General features: G+C 38.6%; 1 protein-coding gene across 2 annotated transcripts; it reads left to right on the top strand.

The window, feature by feature from the left end:
* Positions 1-867: 867 nt before the first annotated feature.
* On the top strand, positions 868-9,964 carry Tmem74 (transmembrane protein 74). 2 transcript variants are annotated; one of them, XM_074069057.1, is made up of 2 exons: positions 868-962; positions 2,970-9,964. In XM_074069057.1, the coding sequence occupies exon 2, from the start codon at positions 3,369-3,371 to the stop codon at positions 4,284-4,286; it is 918 nt and encodes a 305-aa protein (XP_073925158.1). In that variant the 5' UTR covers positions 868-962; positions 2,970-3,368; the 3' UTR covers positions 4,287-9,964. The 2 variants fall into 2 exon arrangements, with proteins under 2 accessions (XP_073925158.1, XP_073925157.1); XM_074069056.1 differs by lacking the exon at positions 868-962 and adding an exon at positions 1,561-2,302.
* Positions 9,965-16,682: the final 6,718 nt, after the last annotated feature.

Below are 16,682 nucleotides of genomic sequence, written 5' to 3'. Positions count from 1 at the left end.
AATGTAGGGTACTTATAATCTGTTTGGGTTCATCTTTCATCTCCCATCTTGAAGACCAGTATTATGGTTTTGGAGAGACTACGTCTCCTAGCTTACTTTTCTCTTCTGTAAAAATGAGAACTTTTACAGTGCTTTAAAATTTCATTGTGATCATTTAATGAGTTAAGTATCTAAAGTCCACGAAGAAAGCCTGGCAATTATGACTGTCATTTGTGTAGTTACTTGGAGTCATTACTATTAATACATTCATATGATACCACATATTACATTAAACACGGGATAAATTTGTGAACAGGATAATCTCTTACCCTCAATGTTCACATTTTTCCTGACTTTTTGGAAAAAGCAATAACTTTGGAATTACACTCCTGGATAAAATTTTAGAAACTACTATTGTAGTTTCTAATCTACGTTGTAACCGTGCATGAGATACCCACTTAAATCTCTCTGAGCCTGCCTCCTCATCTGTGAAGAGGATTAATAAAATCTGCTTTGAAGATTTATTTTGACTATTAAATAAGAAAAGTACACAAATTTCTTGGTACACTGTAGGAACTTACTTACACGCCTTTCTCCTGTCTTCCCCCACAGTCCTGTGGTCATACTTGAGGCTGGAGGGCATCACTCTCATCTTAAAAGTGCCAGGCAGGAGTATGAGGGGACAGAGGGAACTGGTCTTCAGGAAAGGCAAAATCTAGGAGGTGTGAGAAGAAACAGATAAAATACGGGGTGCAGGCACCGCCCCTGAACTACATCTCCCGGGATGCTCAGCAAGAGGGAGCGCCCCGCCCCGCCCACCCCGCCCAGCCGGCGCGGGCGCTGCCCACCCAGCAGAGCTCAGCGGCGCGCAGAGGCTACAAGTGCAGCGGCTGGGGAGCGGGGGACTTTGTTCGGGAGCCGCGCCGGGGTGGGGGTGTGCGCACGGTGCTCCTACAGCGCGGGGTGGCCGGGGCCAGGCAGAGGTGAGTGGCGGAGAATGGGATGGGGAAGAAGCTCCGGGCGTAAGGGTGAGAGCCAGGTGCCCAGCGGAGCAGGGGCGCGTGTCTCCGTCCTACCCAAGGTGCTTGCTTCGCTCCAGGAACCTTGGAGGACGCCGCCCGGCTGCGGGTGTCTCGGGTGGTCGCAGAGGTTGACCGGAATGGAGTGGTTGATCTGGCGGTGCAGGTGCCGGGCTCCGCCGCCGGGTGCTCGCTGCGGGTCTTTCTCGTACAGCGCGCGCCGGACGCATCCCGAGGAGCTGTCTCTAGACCAGCCGCACCCGAGTCAGGTCCTATGCAAATCTTACTGCTTTTAGTGGACCGGAGACCGACCAGGGAAAGTGCTGTCCTCGCTTTGAGGTGCAGTCACCTTCACTGGGCTTTTAAACAGATCAGAGGGGGAAAAAAAGAGGAGGAGGGGAAAAGACCTTTACTGGTCCCCTGGCAATATCCATTCTCCGCTGAGGATGGAAGCTTCGGATCACCGAGCTGCAAAGGAAATTGGCCGTAATAGCTAGTGTATCTCCGATAGAACAAGCAGTCTCTTTTCTTTTAAGAAAGATCGAGGCAGGAGAAGAGAATTGAGTGATATTTCTCTTCCCCTTTTGTTAAAAATTGGAAGTCCCAAAAAGGATCCTGCCGATTTTATCCAAAGTAGTCTAGTGTGATTAGTTAATTGCGCCAAAGGTTAATCAGAGCGCCTAATGCCAGAGGGACCCTTGAGGGGGTTTCTCATTTCAGTAATTGATGAAACCAGTTACCATCCCTTCCTTCATTGAGAGATTTTTCAGTAGGGGGTTTGTCCATTTGCTCAAGCTCACTTATGGTTTATCTTCTCTCACTTAGTGTCTTGTTTGTTTTGCTTTGGCTTTTTTTTTTTTCCTGTTTTAGGTGCAGAGAAACTCTGATAATAGAAGAGAAATGTTTATTTGTGGGGGGGGGGAAATCAACTTCTGATGTATAGCGTAAGACATTTATTCCCTCTCCCTTACTTTTAGTCTTTGAGTTGCCAGGTTGACCTTATGTGAGCCTGCCTGTGGCTCTGTTACCAGCAGTTGGAATTGTAGATTTTGAAGTATATTAAGCCTCCAGCCATGGGTTGAAAAGCAATTATCACCCTGGATTTGAAATCAAAATAAAATGGGCTCTTGGTTAAAACCCCCACATTTAGTGAAAGTAAAATGTGGATTTTTATTTTTCAGAGAGAGAGAGTAGGGGAAGAGAAAGATGGACAGATGGCTTTCTGTTCAACCCAAAGTTCCATTCCAGAAAGACAGCATGTTGCAATAGAAATGAGGGAGTGTCATGGATATGAAGTTACACAGGTAACCTTGGAAGTAGCTTCTCACCTGTTTGCCTCTACAGAATTCTGTGGGTTTATAATTTGTTTGTTATTGTTACTACTTCTAGATTGGCCTTGTAAAAAATTTCTGGAAGGCCAATTTCTTTTGTTTGTGAGTAAACTATAGAGAGAGGAAGAACTCAGACCTACTCAGACTCATCGAGCAGGGACAGCAGACACACAGCTGGAGCAGGCAGTGGGCTTGCTCCTTGCATTTTGCAGGAATCACAGTGAAGTGTGTTGTCTACACACTTTGGTAACTAGCACATGCTGCCCCCATGGAACAGTGAAAAGCTCAGGGAGAGTGGTAACATACTGAAAAATCAGTGTGTGATCTTATAAATTCAGGGTCCACTGCTCTATGACTTGGGTCATTGGATGTACAAGGCAAATGCTTAAGAAGAGGTGGCTAGCTTTTTCATCCACTTTAGAGCTGCTGAATCTAGATGCTGAGCACCTGCTCTAGTGAAACCCAGCTGATAGGAAAATATATTCATTAAAGCTAATCTGTATTAGAATCATTTCTGAACTAAAGAGTGTAAACACACTTTAATTGAATTGTTCAGAAGTCTTGCTCCCTCAAGTCCTCCAGAAATCCAAGAGCTCTGCTTAAACGGGCCCCTGCCTTTCTCATTTGTGTCTTTCTACAGGAAACCTACCTTCTTATTTGAGGGATCCTGTCACTGGAATGTGTGAGACCTTGGATAAATTTGGCTTGGTGATGGCAATATGCTTTCTTCAGAGACATTGTCACTTCCTTCGGGCTCCTTTTCTACCCTGACTTGAGATTCTCACTGTCAACCCCTGTGACAAGTCAGACAGTTTGCTCTTTTCATTCTCTTCTGCTGAGAGGTACCCTTCCCCTTCTTTTGCCCCTTTTAGGAGGAATTGGGACTGAGGTACCCACAGCCATCTATGGCTGCAAAGGAAATAGGGTCCTTAGGATAAGCACTCCCAGCAGGACAGTCTTAGCTTCTGTTGAGTTCTTATTAACTCTGTTGCTGTTGTCAGAATTTCTGGAAGCTGCTGAAGGATACTAGCTAACTCCCATGGAGCTTCACTACCTTGCTAAGAACAATAGCCAGGCAGATCTGTGTGATGTTGTGAACTGGAGTTCAGGAGGGCTTCCTGGTGACCAGGCAGATTCAGCAGCCATCAGAGATGCTCTTTGCTCTCAGAAACACTGTACATCCACTCCAAGACAAACTGGGATGGAAGGATCTAAACTTAACTCTTCTCCAGCATCCCCCTCCTCCTCTCTGCAAAACAGTGCCATTCAGCCAAGCTTTTTCCCACCAGGACATCTTGATTCAGGAAACAACCAAATAATAGCAGAACGGAAGGTCTGCAACTGCTGCAGCCAGGAATTAGAAACTTCTTTCACTTACGTGGATGAGAATATCAACTTGGAGCAGCGGAACCGAAGGTCTCCTTCTACAAAAGGGAGTAATCATCATGGAGAACTTGGCTGGGTAAATCCAAGTGAATGGTCCCAGGAGGCTGCCATATCTTTGATATCTGAAGATGAAGATGATACAAGTTCAGAAGCCACGTCTTCAGGGAAGTCAGTTGACTATGGTTTTATCAGTGCCATCTTGTTCTTAGTCACTGGCATATTGCTGGTGATTATTTCTTACATTGTCCCACGGGAGGTGACGGTGGATCCCAATACAGTGGCAGCCCGGGAGATGGAACGGCTAGAAAAAGAGAGTGCAAAGCTGGGAGCTCACCTGGACCGTTGTGTCATTGCTGGGCTCTGTCTCCTCACACTTGGAGGGGTTGTTCTGTCTTGTTTGCTAATGATGTCTATGTGGAAAGGTGAGCTCTATCGTCGAAACAGATTTGCCTCTTCCAAAGAGTCTGCAAAACTCTATGGTTCTTTCAACTTCAGGATGAAAACCAGCACTAATGAAAATAGCTTGGAACTGTCCTTGGTAGAGGAAGATGCTCTTGCTGTACAGAGTTAATTCTGATTGTAAAATTCTTGAGAATCTGCCTTGGCATTTTTTACCATTTTTTTTCCCTTAAAAAACAGTTGTCTAGTAAGAAAAGTTCATTTCATAATCCAACAACAGCCAGTGATTGTTTTTGTTCTCCACATATCTTCTATTTAGAAGAAAAGAAGCCATGTAAAAATGCATAAGAAATCACAAACAGCTGCACCTGTCTTTCTGAGAGCTGTAAACTAATTAATCTGTAATGACCATAAGTTTCTAATTCTATAGCAAAACATGCCAAATGACCAATATAAAAATGATTCCTTTTACATAAATATGGGATATTATTCTTTGAGGAAGTCCTACATATACTGAAATCAGTTTGTAGCCTATTTGTGAAAAGTAAGCACTAATCACATAGTAAGGCTTACATTTCATTCTCACAGGTGCTTATCCATTTTCTTCCTAAGTTTTTCTTCTTATGACTTGGTTAAAAACTAAAATATAGACTTTTGAGTGTTACTATTTTGAAGCTTGAGGATGTTGGTCATTTTTGAAAAACTATAAAGGTGTTATATTTAAAATTACTCCTGTATTCAGAAGTGGTATATAAGTCATTGGGAAAACTTTCTAATAAAAGAAAATTATATAAATCATCATAAGACCAATGTGAAACTAACCCACAATGTTAGCACCAGATACTTGCATTGTACATGCCCTTTTTCAAAATGAAGTAAGATTGATTGATAATGTAAATTTCATTTTCTGTTTGTAGTTTTGACATATTTTTGGTTACCAGTGCACTTGTAGTCTTTGCTGGTTCTCACACCAGAGAGACAAAGCATGAGACTTTAAAGTATATCTCCAGACATTTAAACATCTAGATAGGTCTGAGTCATGATTGGCTCTGGCATATTTCCAGGTGACATCTTGTTATTTGGACAAAACTGCCAATATAATTGCAGCTAGTCTTGGGAACTGTGCCTAGCAGACTGTCTCACTTGCAGCAAGCCGTTGCCTCAGGAGTCCTAAAGCCCACAGCCAAAAAATTACAATGGAAGAGAAGAATCAAACCCACCCATTCAGTGGGAGCTGCACTCATTTTCAGACCTCATCTCCTCCTCATACAAATCTAGATATCATTCTGAGTACCTCGTATTTGGGCCATTGTAGTGGTGTGTTCTTGCCTCTTAAAGTACAAACTCCTGGTCTATGAGAGATGTGATGAGTAGAGTGGTCACAGCTTTGTAACATGCACACCCTGTATCTTCACTGACACTGCCTTAGTATGGCAGTTGTTCAGGAAGGGGTTGGGGAATGCAGCCTCAGAAATATCCTGCATCACACAACTGTTCTTTGAGATCTTTCCAATCTCCCACTGTAGGAGTTTTATTAATGTGTTGTAAGTATCAGTGGGGTCATTCTTGAAGAGGACTCTGGAGCTGGAAATGGGCATGGGTAGGGATGAGGGAGTGAGAAAGTGATTCTTTTGTAGATTCTAATGCCCAAATCATCGTAACATGAAATTTGTGCTGGTACTGAGGACTGTGGAATATGTGGATGACTGACTGGCAAAATATGTGAGTCAGGGTATCTTAAGTGAATGAGCTCTTTAGGATGTATGATCAATTTGTTGGGTAAAGTACCCTTTGGGTTACTAAGAGTGACAGTGAAATGCAAAAAAGGAAAAAAAGAACATGTGTGTAAGAGAATTATTAGGTAAGAATAAGAAATCATGTGGACATCAGAGGAAATTAGATGTAGCTCGATTGCCTTGCCCTACTGAAGTACATGTGTAACCAGGAGCTAGTGAATTACTGATTCAGAAAGAATTTTAACAACGTGATTTTCATTTCTATTTTATTTTCTTTGTGCTTTTTGAACCATATTTTTGTTTCACTCTATTTTCATATCAAAATTTGTGTTGAGGCCACCATAGCAGCAGTATAAATTTTACTATTCTGAGGCTTATTAATTGTCCAGTTCTTAACCTGCTTGAGGAGCTGGTCAGTGATGTTTGTTTTTTAATTCTAAAATACATTTTAAAATCTACATATTTATTCATGAAAGATCATGAGATACCTGAGACCAGTGGAATTTGGGGTTTATTTATTGGTGAAACAAGATTAATTAGCCAAATGGTACACCTAACTGAACTAATTTGTGGCCCAATTTTCAGTTTATGATGAAGGATTAGTTTGAGAATCAAATGTGAGGGAAGCTTTTCAATTCTATAAAATTGATGATAAAGGGGAAAAGAAGCCAGAGGTTTTCATGTGGAAACATTTAATGAATCTTGCTGGGCTACTAAATTACAGAGATGTAGTGTAAAGTCAACATTTTTTTAAAATGCCATTTAGGCAAAGAAAATTTAAAGTCAAAAGCGAATAAATGCTTATTAGTTCAACAATATTATTTAAATCTGCTTAAATGTACAGCACAACTCTTAAGGTTCTACTTTTTTGAGACCAGACCATTACATCAAAAGGGACCAATTCAGAAAACCACTTGAATGACACCTTTAGGCTGTGTTGACATAATTCAGGTAACTGCCTTAATCACATTTTCCCCAGGTGTTCTGTTTGTGTTACCCTCATCCATCCTGTCAGTGCCTGAATTCAAGATGAAGATTACTTGAATTTAAAATGAAGGTAAGAGCTGGGAATGTAATTTAGTGGTAAAGTGCTTGCCACTATAGCCGGTGTGAGGCCCTGGGTCCAATCCTCAGTGCTGCCAATTTTTTTTTTTTTAAATAAAGTTAAAATAAAAGTAATACAGGCAAAAAATGTTTGCACTGTTGTTTTCAGTCTAGTATACTTTTTATACTAGAAGTATTGTGGCCAGCCCACATGAGAAGTGTTACATTCAACAGACAGGAGCTATGGTGTTAGTTTGGATCCTTCATGGAGATGTATGACTTTATCTCTTCAATGTGGTGCTGGTTTTTATCTATGAACATCTGTAATACTAGACCCAGAGAAACAAAACTGGGTCTTTGGCTTGTTTACTTGGGTTTAGAAGTTCATCTTCCTAATCTTAATGGCTATGCAGTGATTTCTTCAGCAGCACATCCAACAGTGAGGAGCAGAAAGAAAACTGCCTTTCCTCCTTAGTATTGGAATATGAATGCTGCTAATGGACACCTTAAGCCTCTTGTTTTTCATAAACTGCCCTTTTGAAGGCACCTTAAACTGTTTGTGGCAGAGTTTGCAGAATTCTTTTTGCAATTCTGTGTGTCCTCAGCAGCACTTTGGAGCTCCTGATGCAGGCCATATAATTTGATGCACTGGCCATTCATATGAAGAATGTCTTCTCTCCAGGCTCCCTATTGGTTTGCTGATTTGTGTTTTAGAGAAATACAGAGCTTCTGGGAACCATGAAGTTCTTGATGTCTGGGAGCACTTTTACCCACATGACTGCTGTGTCCCTTTTTTTATATATAAAATTTTTATTAGGATATATTCATTATATGGGGGTGGATTCATAGTGACAATTCTGATTAGACTTATATTGTACATTACGTACATTGCCCCATTGTCTGTCCCCCTCAACCCTGTCCCCACCCCACTTAAAGCAATTATAGGAGACTTCTTATTTGTGTTTCATATAGGTATATGAAGTCCATCTACCATATACTATCACCTTAATCTCCTTGCTGTGTCTCTTGAATAGGTACTACCTGAATCCTTGCCTTGAGATCACAAGTTTTACTGTCTGCTTAAAAATCTCAGTCCATTCCTCATACTTGTTTGGGAAAACCTTTTCACCCCAGCACTGGCACCTGTCTTTCAAAGTACAAATTTAGACAAAGAAAACTTCTGTACCTTTTCCTTTTTCCTAAGTTAAATTCTATTTCTTCACCCAAACAAAAATTAAGTAAATTGTATTAAAAGGAGAAAGCAAAGAAAAATTTGGAGTACCTGAAAATTAAAACTTAACAGCCCTGAAAACAACATTCTTAGTTGCATGTCCAGAAAATAAATGATAGACTATTGGGTATTTGAGAAAAGTTTAGCATATGTATCCAAGCAGATACCTGGCACCTCAAAAATGCTTCAGTTTTGACATTATAATGAGGTTCAGTCACCCACAAAAATCATTTGTGATTTCTCCCCTTCCCAGGGTAAGGTCAAATGAGTGAGTGAGCACCATGCCAATTGAATCAAGAATTAAGAGTCTGAATGGAAGTGATTCTGTTTTGTTTTTCACTTCTTTGTAACAGAAAAACATAGTTGCCTGTGAACATTCTGCCCTTTTTTTTCACATGTATAATGGTAGGCACATATGAAACCTTACTTGGCTTAATCACCTAAAGTTAAAGAGCAATCTTTTTATATATCTATTGGGAGATTTTTCAATCTGAAGGTCATTCTATTGCAACAAGTAATACTGCCACAAAAAAATGTGGTTTGATGTAAGAGGTTCACAATCTTTGCCAAAATTCACCAGTTGCAACAAGATTTAATACCATCAACTAGATTCAGCAGCATCAAAGGAATAAGACAGATCCGTACAGCTCTCTGTAATGGGTTTAATATTTCCCAAAACTTGGCATAAGGAATGTATATGATGAGAAGAATTACAATGAAGTCTCACTGGCTTTTCTCAGTGTATAAAAGTTTGTAAGACAAATAATTAACAAATTGTTATCTTTCACCTTATTTCCACCTATATCATTTTGTGGTCCATATAGTATTCTATAATGTTGTCTCAAAACTTTTAGCACTTATGGGCATACAGCTTGGGAAGTAATTTGCCTGACTATAGAATAGACACTGTAAAAAAGATGTTATTTTAAACACATAAAAGTGATTTCAAAAATCTGTGGCTTACACTCAGGAGTGTACTTACAGTTTATGTTTGTTAGTGTGCAAGTTTATGTGCACAAGTCTATGTATATATTAGGATATATTTTATGGTTATGGAACTTTAATATCCCAAAGCTTTTGTTATAACAGTTTTCTTGTAGGAATTTGGCATGCCTTATTGTTGACTTTAAGAACGAGACTATTCTTTCACAAGTCACTAAAGAAGAATTCAGAATCAACTTCAGAATGAGATGCCATAAGTCATAAATTTGTTTTGTTTGGTCAGCATCCCATAAATGTTTATTGACTTATTTTTTAACCTTTTAATTTCAGGCTCACAAAAGTGGCATATTTGGAAGTTATTTTTACCATGAATTATTATTTTACTACAGGGAAATGTGGCAGCATATTCCTTTGCTACAAGTCTTAGTTTCAGGAACAGCCAGCCTTGTGATCCCATTAGCATCTTTATGCTTTCCAGCCAGGCTTCAAATGAGTGCTGTGTAAAAAAGCAAAGATGGGTTATTCCTATACCATGCATTTAGAATTTTTATCCTGTGGTTCCCTTGTGCTTTAAATTTTGCTTTTCTTGCCAAATGAAAATAATTTGATGTTGATTATGTGCTTTTTGATATTATAAAGGGCAATCATGAAGGTTATGAGCTTTTTCTTATGGCATTTGATGCCTTCTATGTTAACAGTAAGTGTGTCATCATTTTAAAATAAATCTATTAAGATGTTTGTATTGTGTTTGTTTGCTCTTATTTAAATCTGATCTGATGCAGATTTGGTTTTTTTAAATTATATTTGACATGTATCTGTGCAAAACAAGTAACATTTGTCCCCAATTCAAGTGTAACATTGTTCTTGTTACCATATCATTAAACAATGTAAACTGTTCCTAATTAATTAATTAATTTTTGGCTTTCTATGTATGAAAACCCAAAAACTTGTTTGGGCTTCTCTAACTTATTCAGTATTGAATTTATACCAAACTGCGTGATGTGGGAAAAACATGAATAAATGCTTTTAAAAATCTAAAAATGTAGGTAGCTTTAGGTGAGAAGAAAATATTGTGTTAGCTTATGCCCTTGATCTTAATTTTCTCTAATTTTGCTCTCCATTGTGATTTGAGGGATGCACCACAATTTGTATTATTAAGTGGAATTGTGTACTTGTTATTTATAAGTGTTATCAAGGTTGAAGATTCTGAAGACACAATCAGAACTGAGGCACCATATATTCTTTCACCTTTTTAAAACCAAAATCAAATTAAGATTCTTATCTATTATTAAGGAAGAAAATCTAGTTATTTCTTCATACATGTTTCTCTAGAAGGCCTTTTGGTCATTCAGAAAGAGCTAAGTAATAACAATTCTGCAGTCTCTTGCTGCATGGCCCATGAATGCTTTTGAGGACCCGTTTTGACAGTTATTTTCTCAAATGTTGCTGGTTGCCAAGCTAAAAGGAGAAAGAGAGTGTGAAAGTCTCAAACAGGCGCTGTACGTCCTCATGACTTATTAGCAAAGATCAGCTGCATGTCTCATGCAAGCCAGGAAATGGAGTTCAGTTGTGTGCCCTGAAATGGGGAGAGTTAGAACTCTGCCAAATTATACCGACTACCTTGATTTCTAAGGTCTCCATTTTTTTAAGCATTTCAATGAACATAGGATATATAAGGATCACTTGATCAATTTCATACTTTAATAAGTGAGGTCGAAAATTCTTCTCATTCTCTCCAGAAAATACTTAATTTAGTAGATTTTTGCTAAAAATGCTTGAAAAAGGAGAGTATCAGTTTTTTTTAAGATTGTATGACTTTATTATACTATTTAATTATAAAAATTAAGAAATTAATACCACTGCTTTCAGCTCATGGACAGGAGGAAATAATTTCTTGAGTCTTTAATATATATTCTTCCATTGAAACCTTGCCTCATTTATTTCTCACCATATTCATACAAGGAAGACATAATTTCTGCGTTTTAATAACAAACGATTAACTGTAGCTGAAGAATGTTAAATGACTACCCCAAGGTAAATAACTAATAAGCAATATATAAAAAAATAAAAATCTAGGCTTGTTTCACTGAATACCCATATTTAGTCCAGGTTAAAAGAAATACTATCCTTCTTGCAAGAAAGTCTATATTACCTATTTTATTTTGTATTTGTCATATAAAATAAAGTAATAGTCATATGATTTAAGAAAGCGAAAACCCTTTCTATAAAGAAATCATAACAAATTCTGCTTTTGATAATGTAATGTTTCTCAAAATATTAAACCAATTCAAATTATCAAAACTCACAGCTGTCCTACTCACTCGACCACTGAGGTTCAGATACCTATGCTGACACTTCTTTGAAAATGAAAAGAAACTGTAACATGTAGCCTTCAGTAAGGAATGTAATGACAGACAGAAAGTCACATTTGAGAGATGACTATTTGCCAGACATTCTGCTTTCACGTATTGTGTCTTATCTAATCTTCACAGCATATGATGCAATAAGGGCATGACAACCGATTCAAAGTTTGAATATCTGATCCTCTACTCTTCTCAAGTTGTCTGAGCCAGTTTCTTCATCTATAAAATGATCATGTTTTATAGATGACATTGATGGAATTTAAATAAAATGACAGGAATGCTGAAAGGGGATTCCACCTGATGTTCCATCATTAGACCTCCCGTTATCTTAAGTAGCAGAATCAGGGATTTTGACCAAAAACTGACTTAGGCCATTGTAGTGGGTACTCATCACTATGATAAAGTTTCCTTTTCCTTTTCCCTCCTGTCCATCTCCATCTTCCTCCTCTTTCTTGTTCTCTTTATCCTTTTCCCTCTCCTTCTTCTCCTTCTTTTTCCTTCCTCTCTCTCCCCCTAGTAGAAGTACTAACATTATTTTCGTCATCATCATTGCCATCATCGTCTTCTTCATCCTGATCCCCATTTAGATGTCTTATATGTTCAACATTTTATAAATATATCAACAAGAAAGAAATTTAGATTTTCCTTCATAAGACAGAAGAACAATTTGTAAAACTGTCTTTTGCTTAATTGTGGGGTATAATATATGAATACTTTGTATTATAATCCTCCAGATCTTGAGTAGCCAACTCCTATCATCAGCAAGATATGTGGCAGAAAATTCACTTATCTTTTGAATAGAGGAGTTTTTGACAGAAATCCAACAAAGTTCTTATATTTGACTGAAAATATTCTCCTCTTCTTCCTCTTTCTCTTCTTCACAGTATTAAAACTTTATAGATTCTATACAGTCAGCATTCTGGCAAAAGACTGCTCCCCTTCCATTTTTCCAGACTGCAGAGTTCATGTGCTTTAATTTGTCTTTGACTTTTATTTAACCTTGCCCATATTCTGCCAAATTAACAAAAACTGCTCTGAAATACAAATGACATTAAGAACAATTGCTAAAAATCAAGCTCATTTTCCCCCTGGTAATTAAATGAAATATTCAGTGATGCCCTTTACTGCTGAGTAAATCCATAGCAGGGAAACCAGGACACCAGAGCAGGAAGAGAGTAGAGACAAGTTCTGCCTTCAATCATATCTTATACAAATGATGAACTTGGGAAAGAATTTCCTGGTTGCAAGCAGAATGAAAGGCAGCTAAAAGAAACAGATGCTAGACCCTAAACAGTAAAAGATGAGGCAGAGAGATTTTGCATTATGAAAATTCATTTGCAGTGAAGACATGTCAAAGATCATAAGGGCATGGTTGTTTGGGATAATTGCAAAAAAGCATCTTTAAGCTAAGAAAGAAGCCATGGGATCAGGAAGCAAAGAAATTCAAGCAGGAGACAGGAAAATTTGAGAATGGTTATTGGCACATGGAACTGATGGAAAACAAATAGTGCTAACGTTTCTTAAGAAATTTCATTGTCAAAGAATCCATGAGCTCTTGACTATTTGAGTCTGAAAAAAGCAACACTTGCACCCCAAAACTTATACTATTAGGAAACAGACTGGAAATTTTGTGCAGACACAAAGAAGGCATGATCCTGAGTTTAGCTGTGGTCCTAGAGAATAAAAGACAATATTAAGAAACTTCTAGAGGCTTAATTATAGGACCTTGCAGAACAGAGGTCAAGTGAGTTTCTTCTAGAAAGGAGAACAAAGCCTAATCAAGGAGTTTACTCCACACCCAGGACAGAAGAACTGCAAAATTACTGCCTAAAAAAGTTCCAGCATTTTTATGGACCAGTAATTACTGGAAGAAGGTTTCTGTGGTAGCCATGTCCCCATTCCATTATTGTATATTTTTTACGAAGTGTAACTTATCTTTTTTGTTTATCGTTTGCCAAATCACAAGAAGAAACATTCCCCAGTTGGGAGGTGGTGTCTCCTGCCTATAACTCTAGCTACTTGGGAGATTGAACTTTAGGAGGATTGTAGTTCAAGATCAGCCCAGGCAAAAGCAAGACCGTCATCATATCTAGTAGCTGGGTGCTGTGGTGTGGACCAGTCATCCCAAGCCACACTGGAGTCTGAGATTGGGAAGATTGTGGTTCCAGGTCAGCCCAGACAAAAAGTTTGGGAGACTCCAACTCAGTGAAAAACACCTGGGCATGGCATGATGGTGTGCATGTCAGTTCAGCAACAGGTGGAAATCTTAAACAGACCAGCCTGGGCAAAAAGTGAGACCCTATCTCAAAAATAACCAGGACAAAAAGGGCTGGAGGTGTGGCTTAAGCAGTAGGGCTCCTGTGTAGCAAGTACAAAGCCCTGTGGTTAAACTCAGTAATGAAAAAAAACAGAAAGAAAGAAAAGACAAAAGAAACATCTCACCCTTCTGAAGAAGACTTTGTATATATTGGAGGTCTTGTATTTGTAGCTGAAAGCAATGTCTGGGTGGGTCTTTGAGTCATCCACCTTGCCCACGCATAAGAAAGGATAGACCATGGAAGATTCCCAAAGACCCATGCCCCATTTTCTTTACTTTTTTATTTTTCATGGGACTGGAATTTGAACTCAGAGCTTCATGCTTACAAAGCAGGTGCTCTACTGCTTGAGCCATATCTCCATTCCATTTTGCTCTGGTCATTTTGGACATAGGGTCTCTTGAACTATGTGTTCCAGCTGGCCTTCAACCATGATCCTCCCAACTTCAACCTCTCAAGTAGACAGGATTATGGGCTTGACCCCCAGACAGCTGGCCCCATTTTCTTTAAGTAGAGTTATTGCAGGAGAGTAGTACCCTATACTAGGACTACATTTCCCAGCTCTCTTTTCATTTAGGTGTGTCTAAGTGACTAGTTTGTACCAGTGGGATGTGTATTGGTGATATGTGTCACGTCCTGGCTGAAGTGGTTAAGTAACCAGCCTGCCATTACCCACTTTCCTCTCCAACCTGGTAGCTAGGTGAAGCTGCCTAAGAAGCACTTTGAAGCTACATTGAAGATGGCAAACCCAGCATCACTCTGGGTTGGGGAACTGTCTATTCCACATTCAGAAACTTAGGCTGGTAGAGCCTTTGTCATCTTCAACATGTGGGTTCCAAGATCACACTGGCTGTCAGTACATAGCAAACAAACGGTGATGCACTCAGCTAGTTAGCACTCAATATTATTACCACATCAAACTGCCGGGGAAGCTGAGAAATGTAGTCTAGCACTGTATTTAAGAAAAAGAAGATATGAGTTTTGTGTCCAGCTAGTCAGCCTCTGCCACAATGTATGACCTGCTTATAGGTGATTGTCTTCTAACATTATTTTCTTCATTTTACTTACCAAAATTTCCCTCTAGTTCACTAAAAGCACTTGACTTCCTTTTTTATATAGCAAATTAGGTTAAGTATCTCACGGTAAAATCTCAATTTATACTACGCTCAGTCTCTAAGTTATATCTGCTAAGTAACACCTTGCCCCAAAATTTAGCAAGTTAAAAAATCACCCAAACTTTTATTCTACACAGTTTCTCTTAGTTAGAAATCTGAAATCAGATAGTTGGTGGTTTTTTCTTAGAATTTAATTATAAGGTTTTAGTCAAAGTGTTGTCTGAACTACAATCATTTTTACTGAGGACTTGGGGATCCCATTCCAGAATGGCTCACTTAGATGGATGACAGCTCTGTGCTGACTGGTGGCAGAAGAACTCAGTTTGATTCCTGGCTATGGGGACTTCTCTATAGAACCTGAGTTTTCTTACATCATGGCTACTGAGCTTCCTTAAAGGGAAAAATCCAAGATAGAAAGGAGGAAACTGCAAATTGTTTTCTGGCCAAGTTTTAGAAGTCATTCTACTATGTCATTCCAGTCACTGGAATCATTGCCAAATCCAGCCCACAGTCCAGGTGAGGGGAATTAGGCTTCCACTTTTTAAGAAGAGTAATTTCGTAAAGCCTCTCTGTACATATTTTAAAATCTCTACACTCAGTATTCTAAGTTTTCCAAGTCCTTTTATTCTATTTAGTAACATTAAATATAGTACTTCTTTATACTTAATTAATATTTTTAACATTTCTATTTTAATTCCTATCGTTGTAATTTTAATTAAATCTTTTATTTAGGAAGTATGATGAGGATATTGGATTTGCTTTTAAAAAATCAGAGCTGACTTTCAACTTGGCAAAGAAAAATCGGGTTCTTGTGTTCAGATTGAAGGAGACAGGCCTGTGAGTATGGATTAGAACAATTAACTGACCCAAAGGAAAAGCTGAGCACTAATTTCAAAATAGAAGATGTGGGTTATGATTTGGAGTAAAACTTCAAGTTCTAGTCTCTTCCTCTCCTTTTCAATGTCAAATCTGCTCAGTTCTCAATGTGATTGATTATGGTAAGCAACTATAGGTACACCTACCATATTAACAATAGCTTACTAAGTTTAGTAAATTGATGCTTAAGTAGGTTAATAATAAAAGCTAATACAAGTAACTACAATATGTTGGGCCCTGGTTTTCACATCTATTCAATTAATCCCTACAACAACCTGTGAGTGCATTTATAATCCCAATTAGTGAACAAAGCTAGAGTGACTATAGACATTTTAACTTGCCCAGATAACATAGCTCATCAGTAACAGAGTTGGGATTCAGACCCAGAGAGCCTGACTAGTTAATGCTGTTACTTAAGACGATAAGTAGTGTAGCTGAGGCTCCCTAACCAAATCCCAGGCTCTTTTCACTTATAGTAGGCTGCCATTTGCTTCAGTAGTTTTTTCCACCTGACCCTCTTGCTCTTCCCTCTGACAGCCCCCTCCCCTGCTTTACCCAAGATTACTCATGTCATTGATCTCTCCTTTCTTTAAATGACTTCGTATCTGTATTCCACAATTCACTTTTTCACCCTATATCGATCACTAATTGTTTCATGCATCTGTCTTTTTTTCCCAACTAGACTTTAAACTTTGAAAGGGCAAGGATCCTCTCTTACCTTCATACTACCTAAATAGATACTAACTCACACTAGCCATGTGATGATTATTTATGACTTGCAAACTAGTACCATGATGAATTCTCCCATTATGGCAAATACATGATAGTCTGTTCTCAATACTAATGTAGCCCTTTTGTCCTGGTTTTCAGTAATTAAATAACTGAAAGAAGAAAAATCTTGGTTCAAGTTAGAAAACATGACCCAAAGGAAACACAAAATAATTCT

This window comes from Castor canadensis, chromosome 3 (assembly GCF_047511655.1).
Source record: "Castor canadensis chromosome 3, mCasCan1.hap1v2, whole genome shotgun sequence".
NCBI lineage: Eukaryota > Metazoa > Chordata > Mammalia > Rodentia > Castoridae > Castor > Castor canadensis.
This window is presented reverse-complemented; position numbering and strand designations above follow the sequence as displayed.

Excerpts from the sequence above, each read along its gene's own strand:
- Tmem74 (XM_074069057.1), top strand. The coding sequence starts at position 3,369 with ATGGAGCTTCACTACCTTGCTAAGAACAATAGCCAGGCAGATCTGTGT.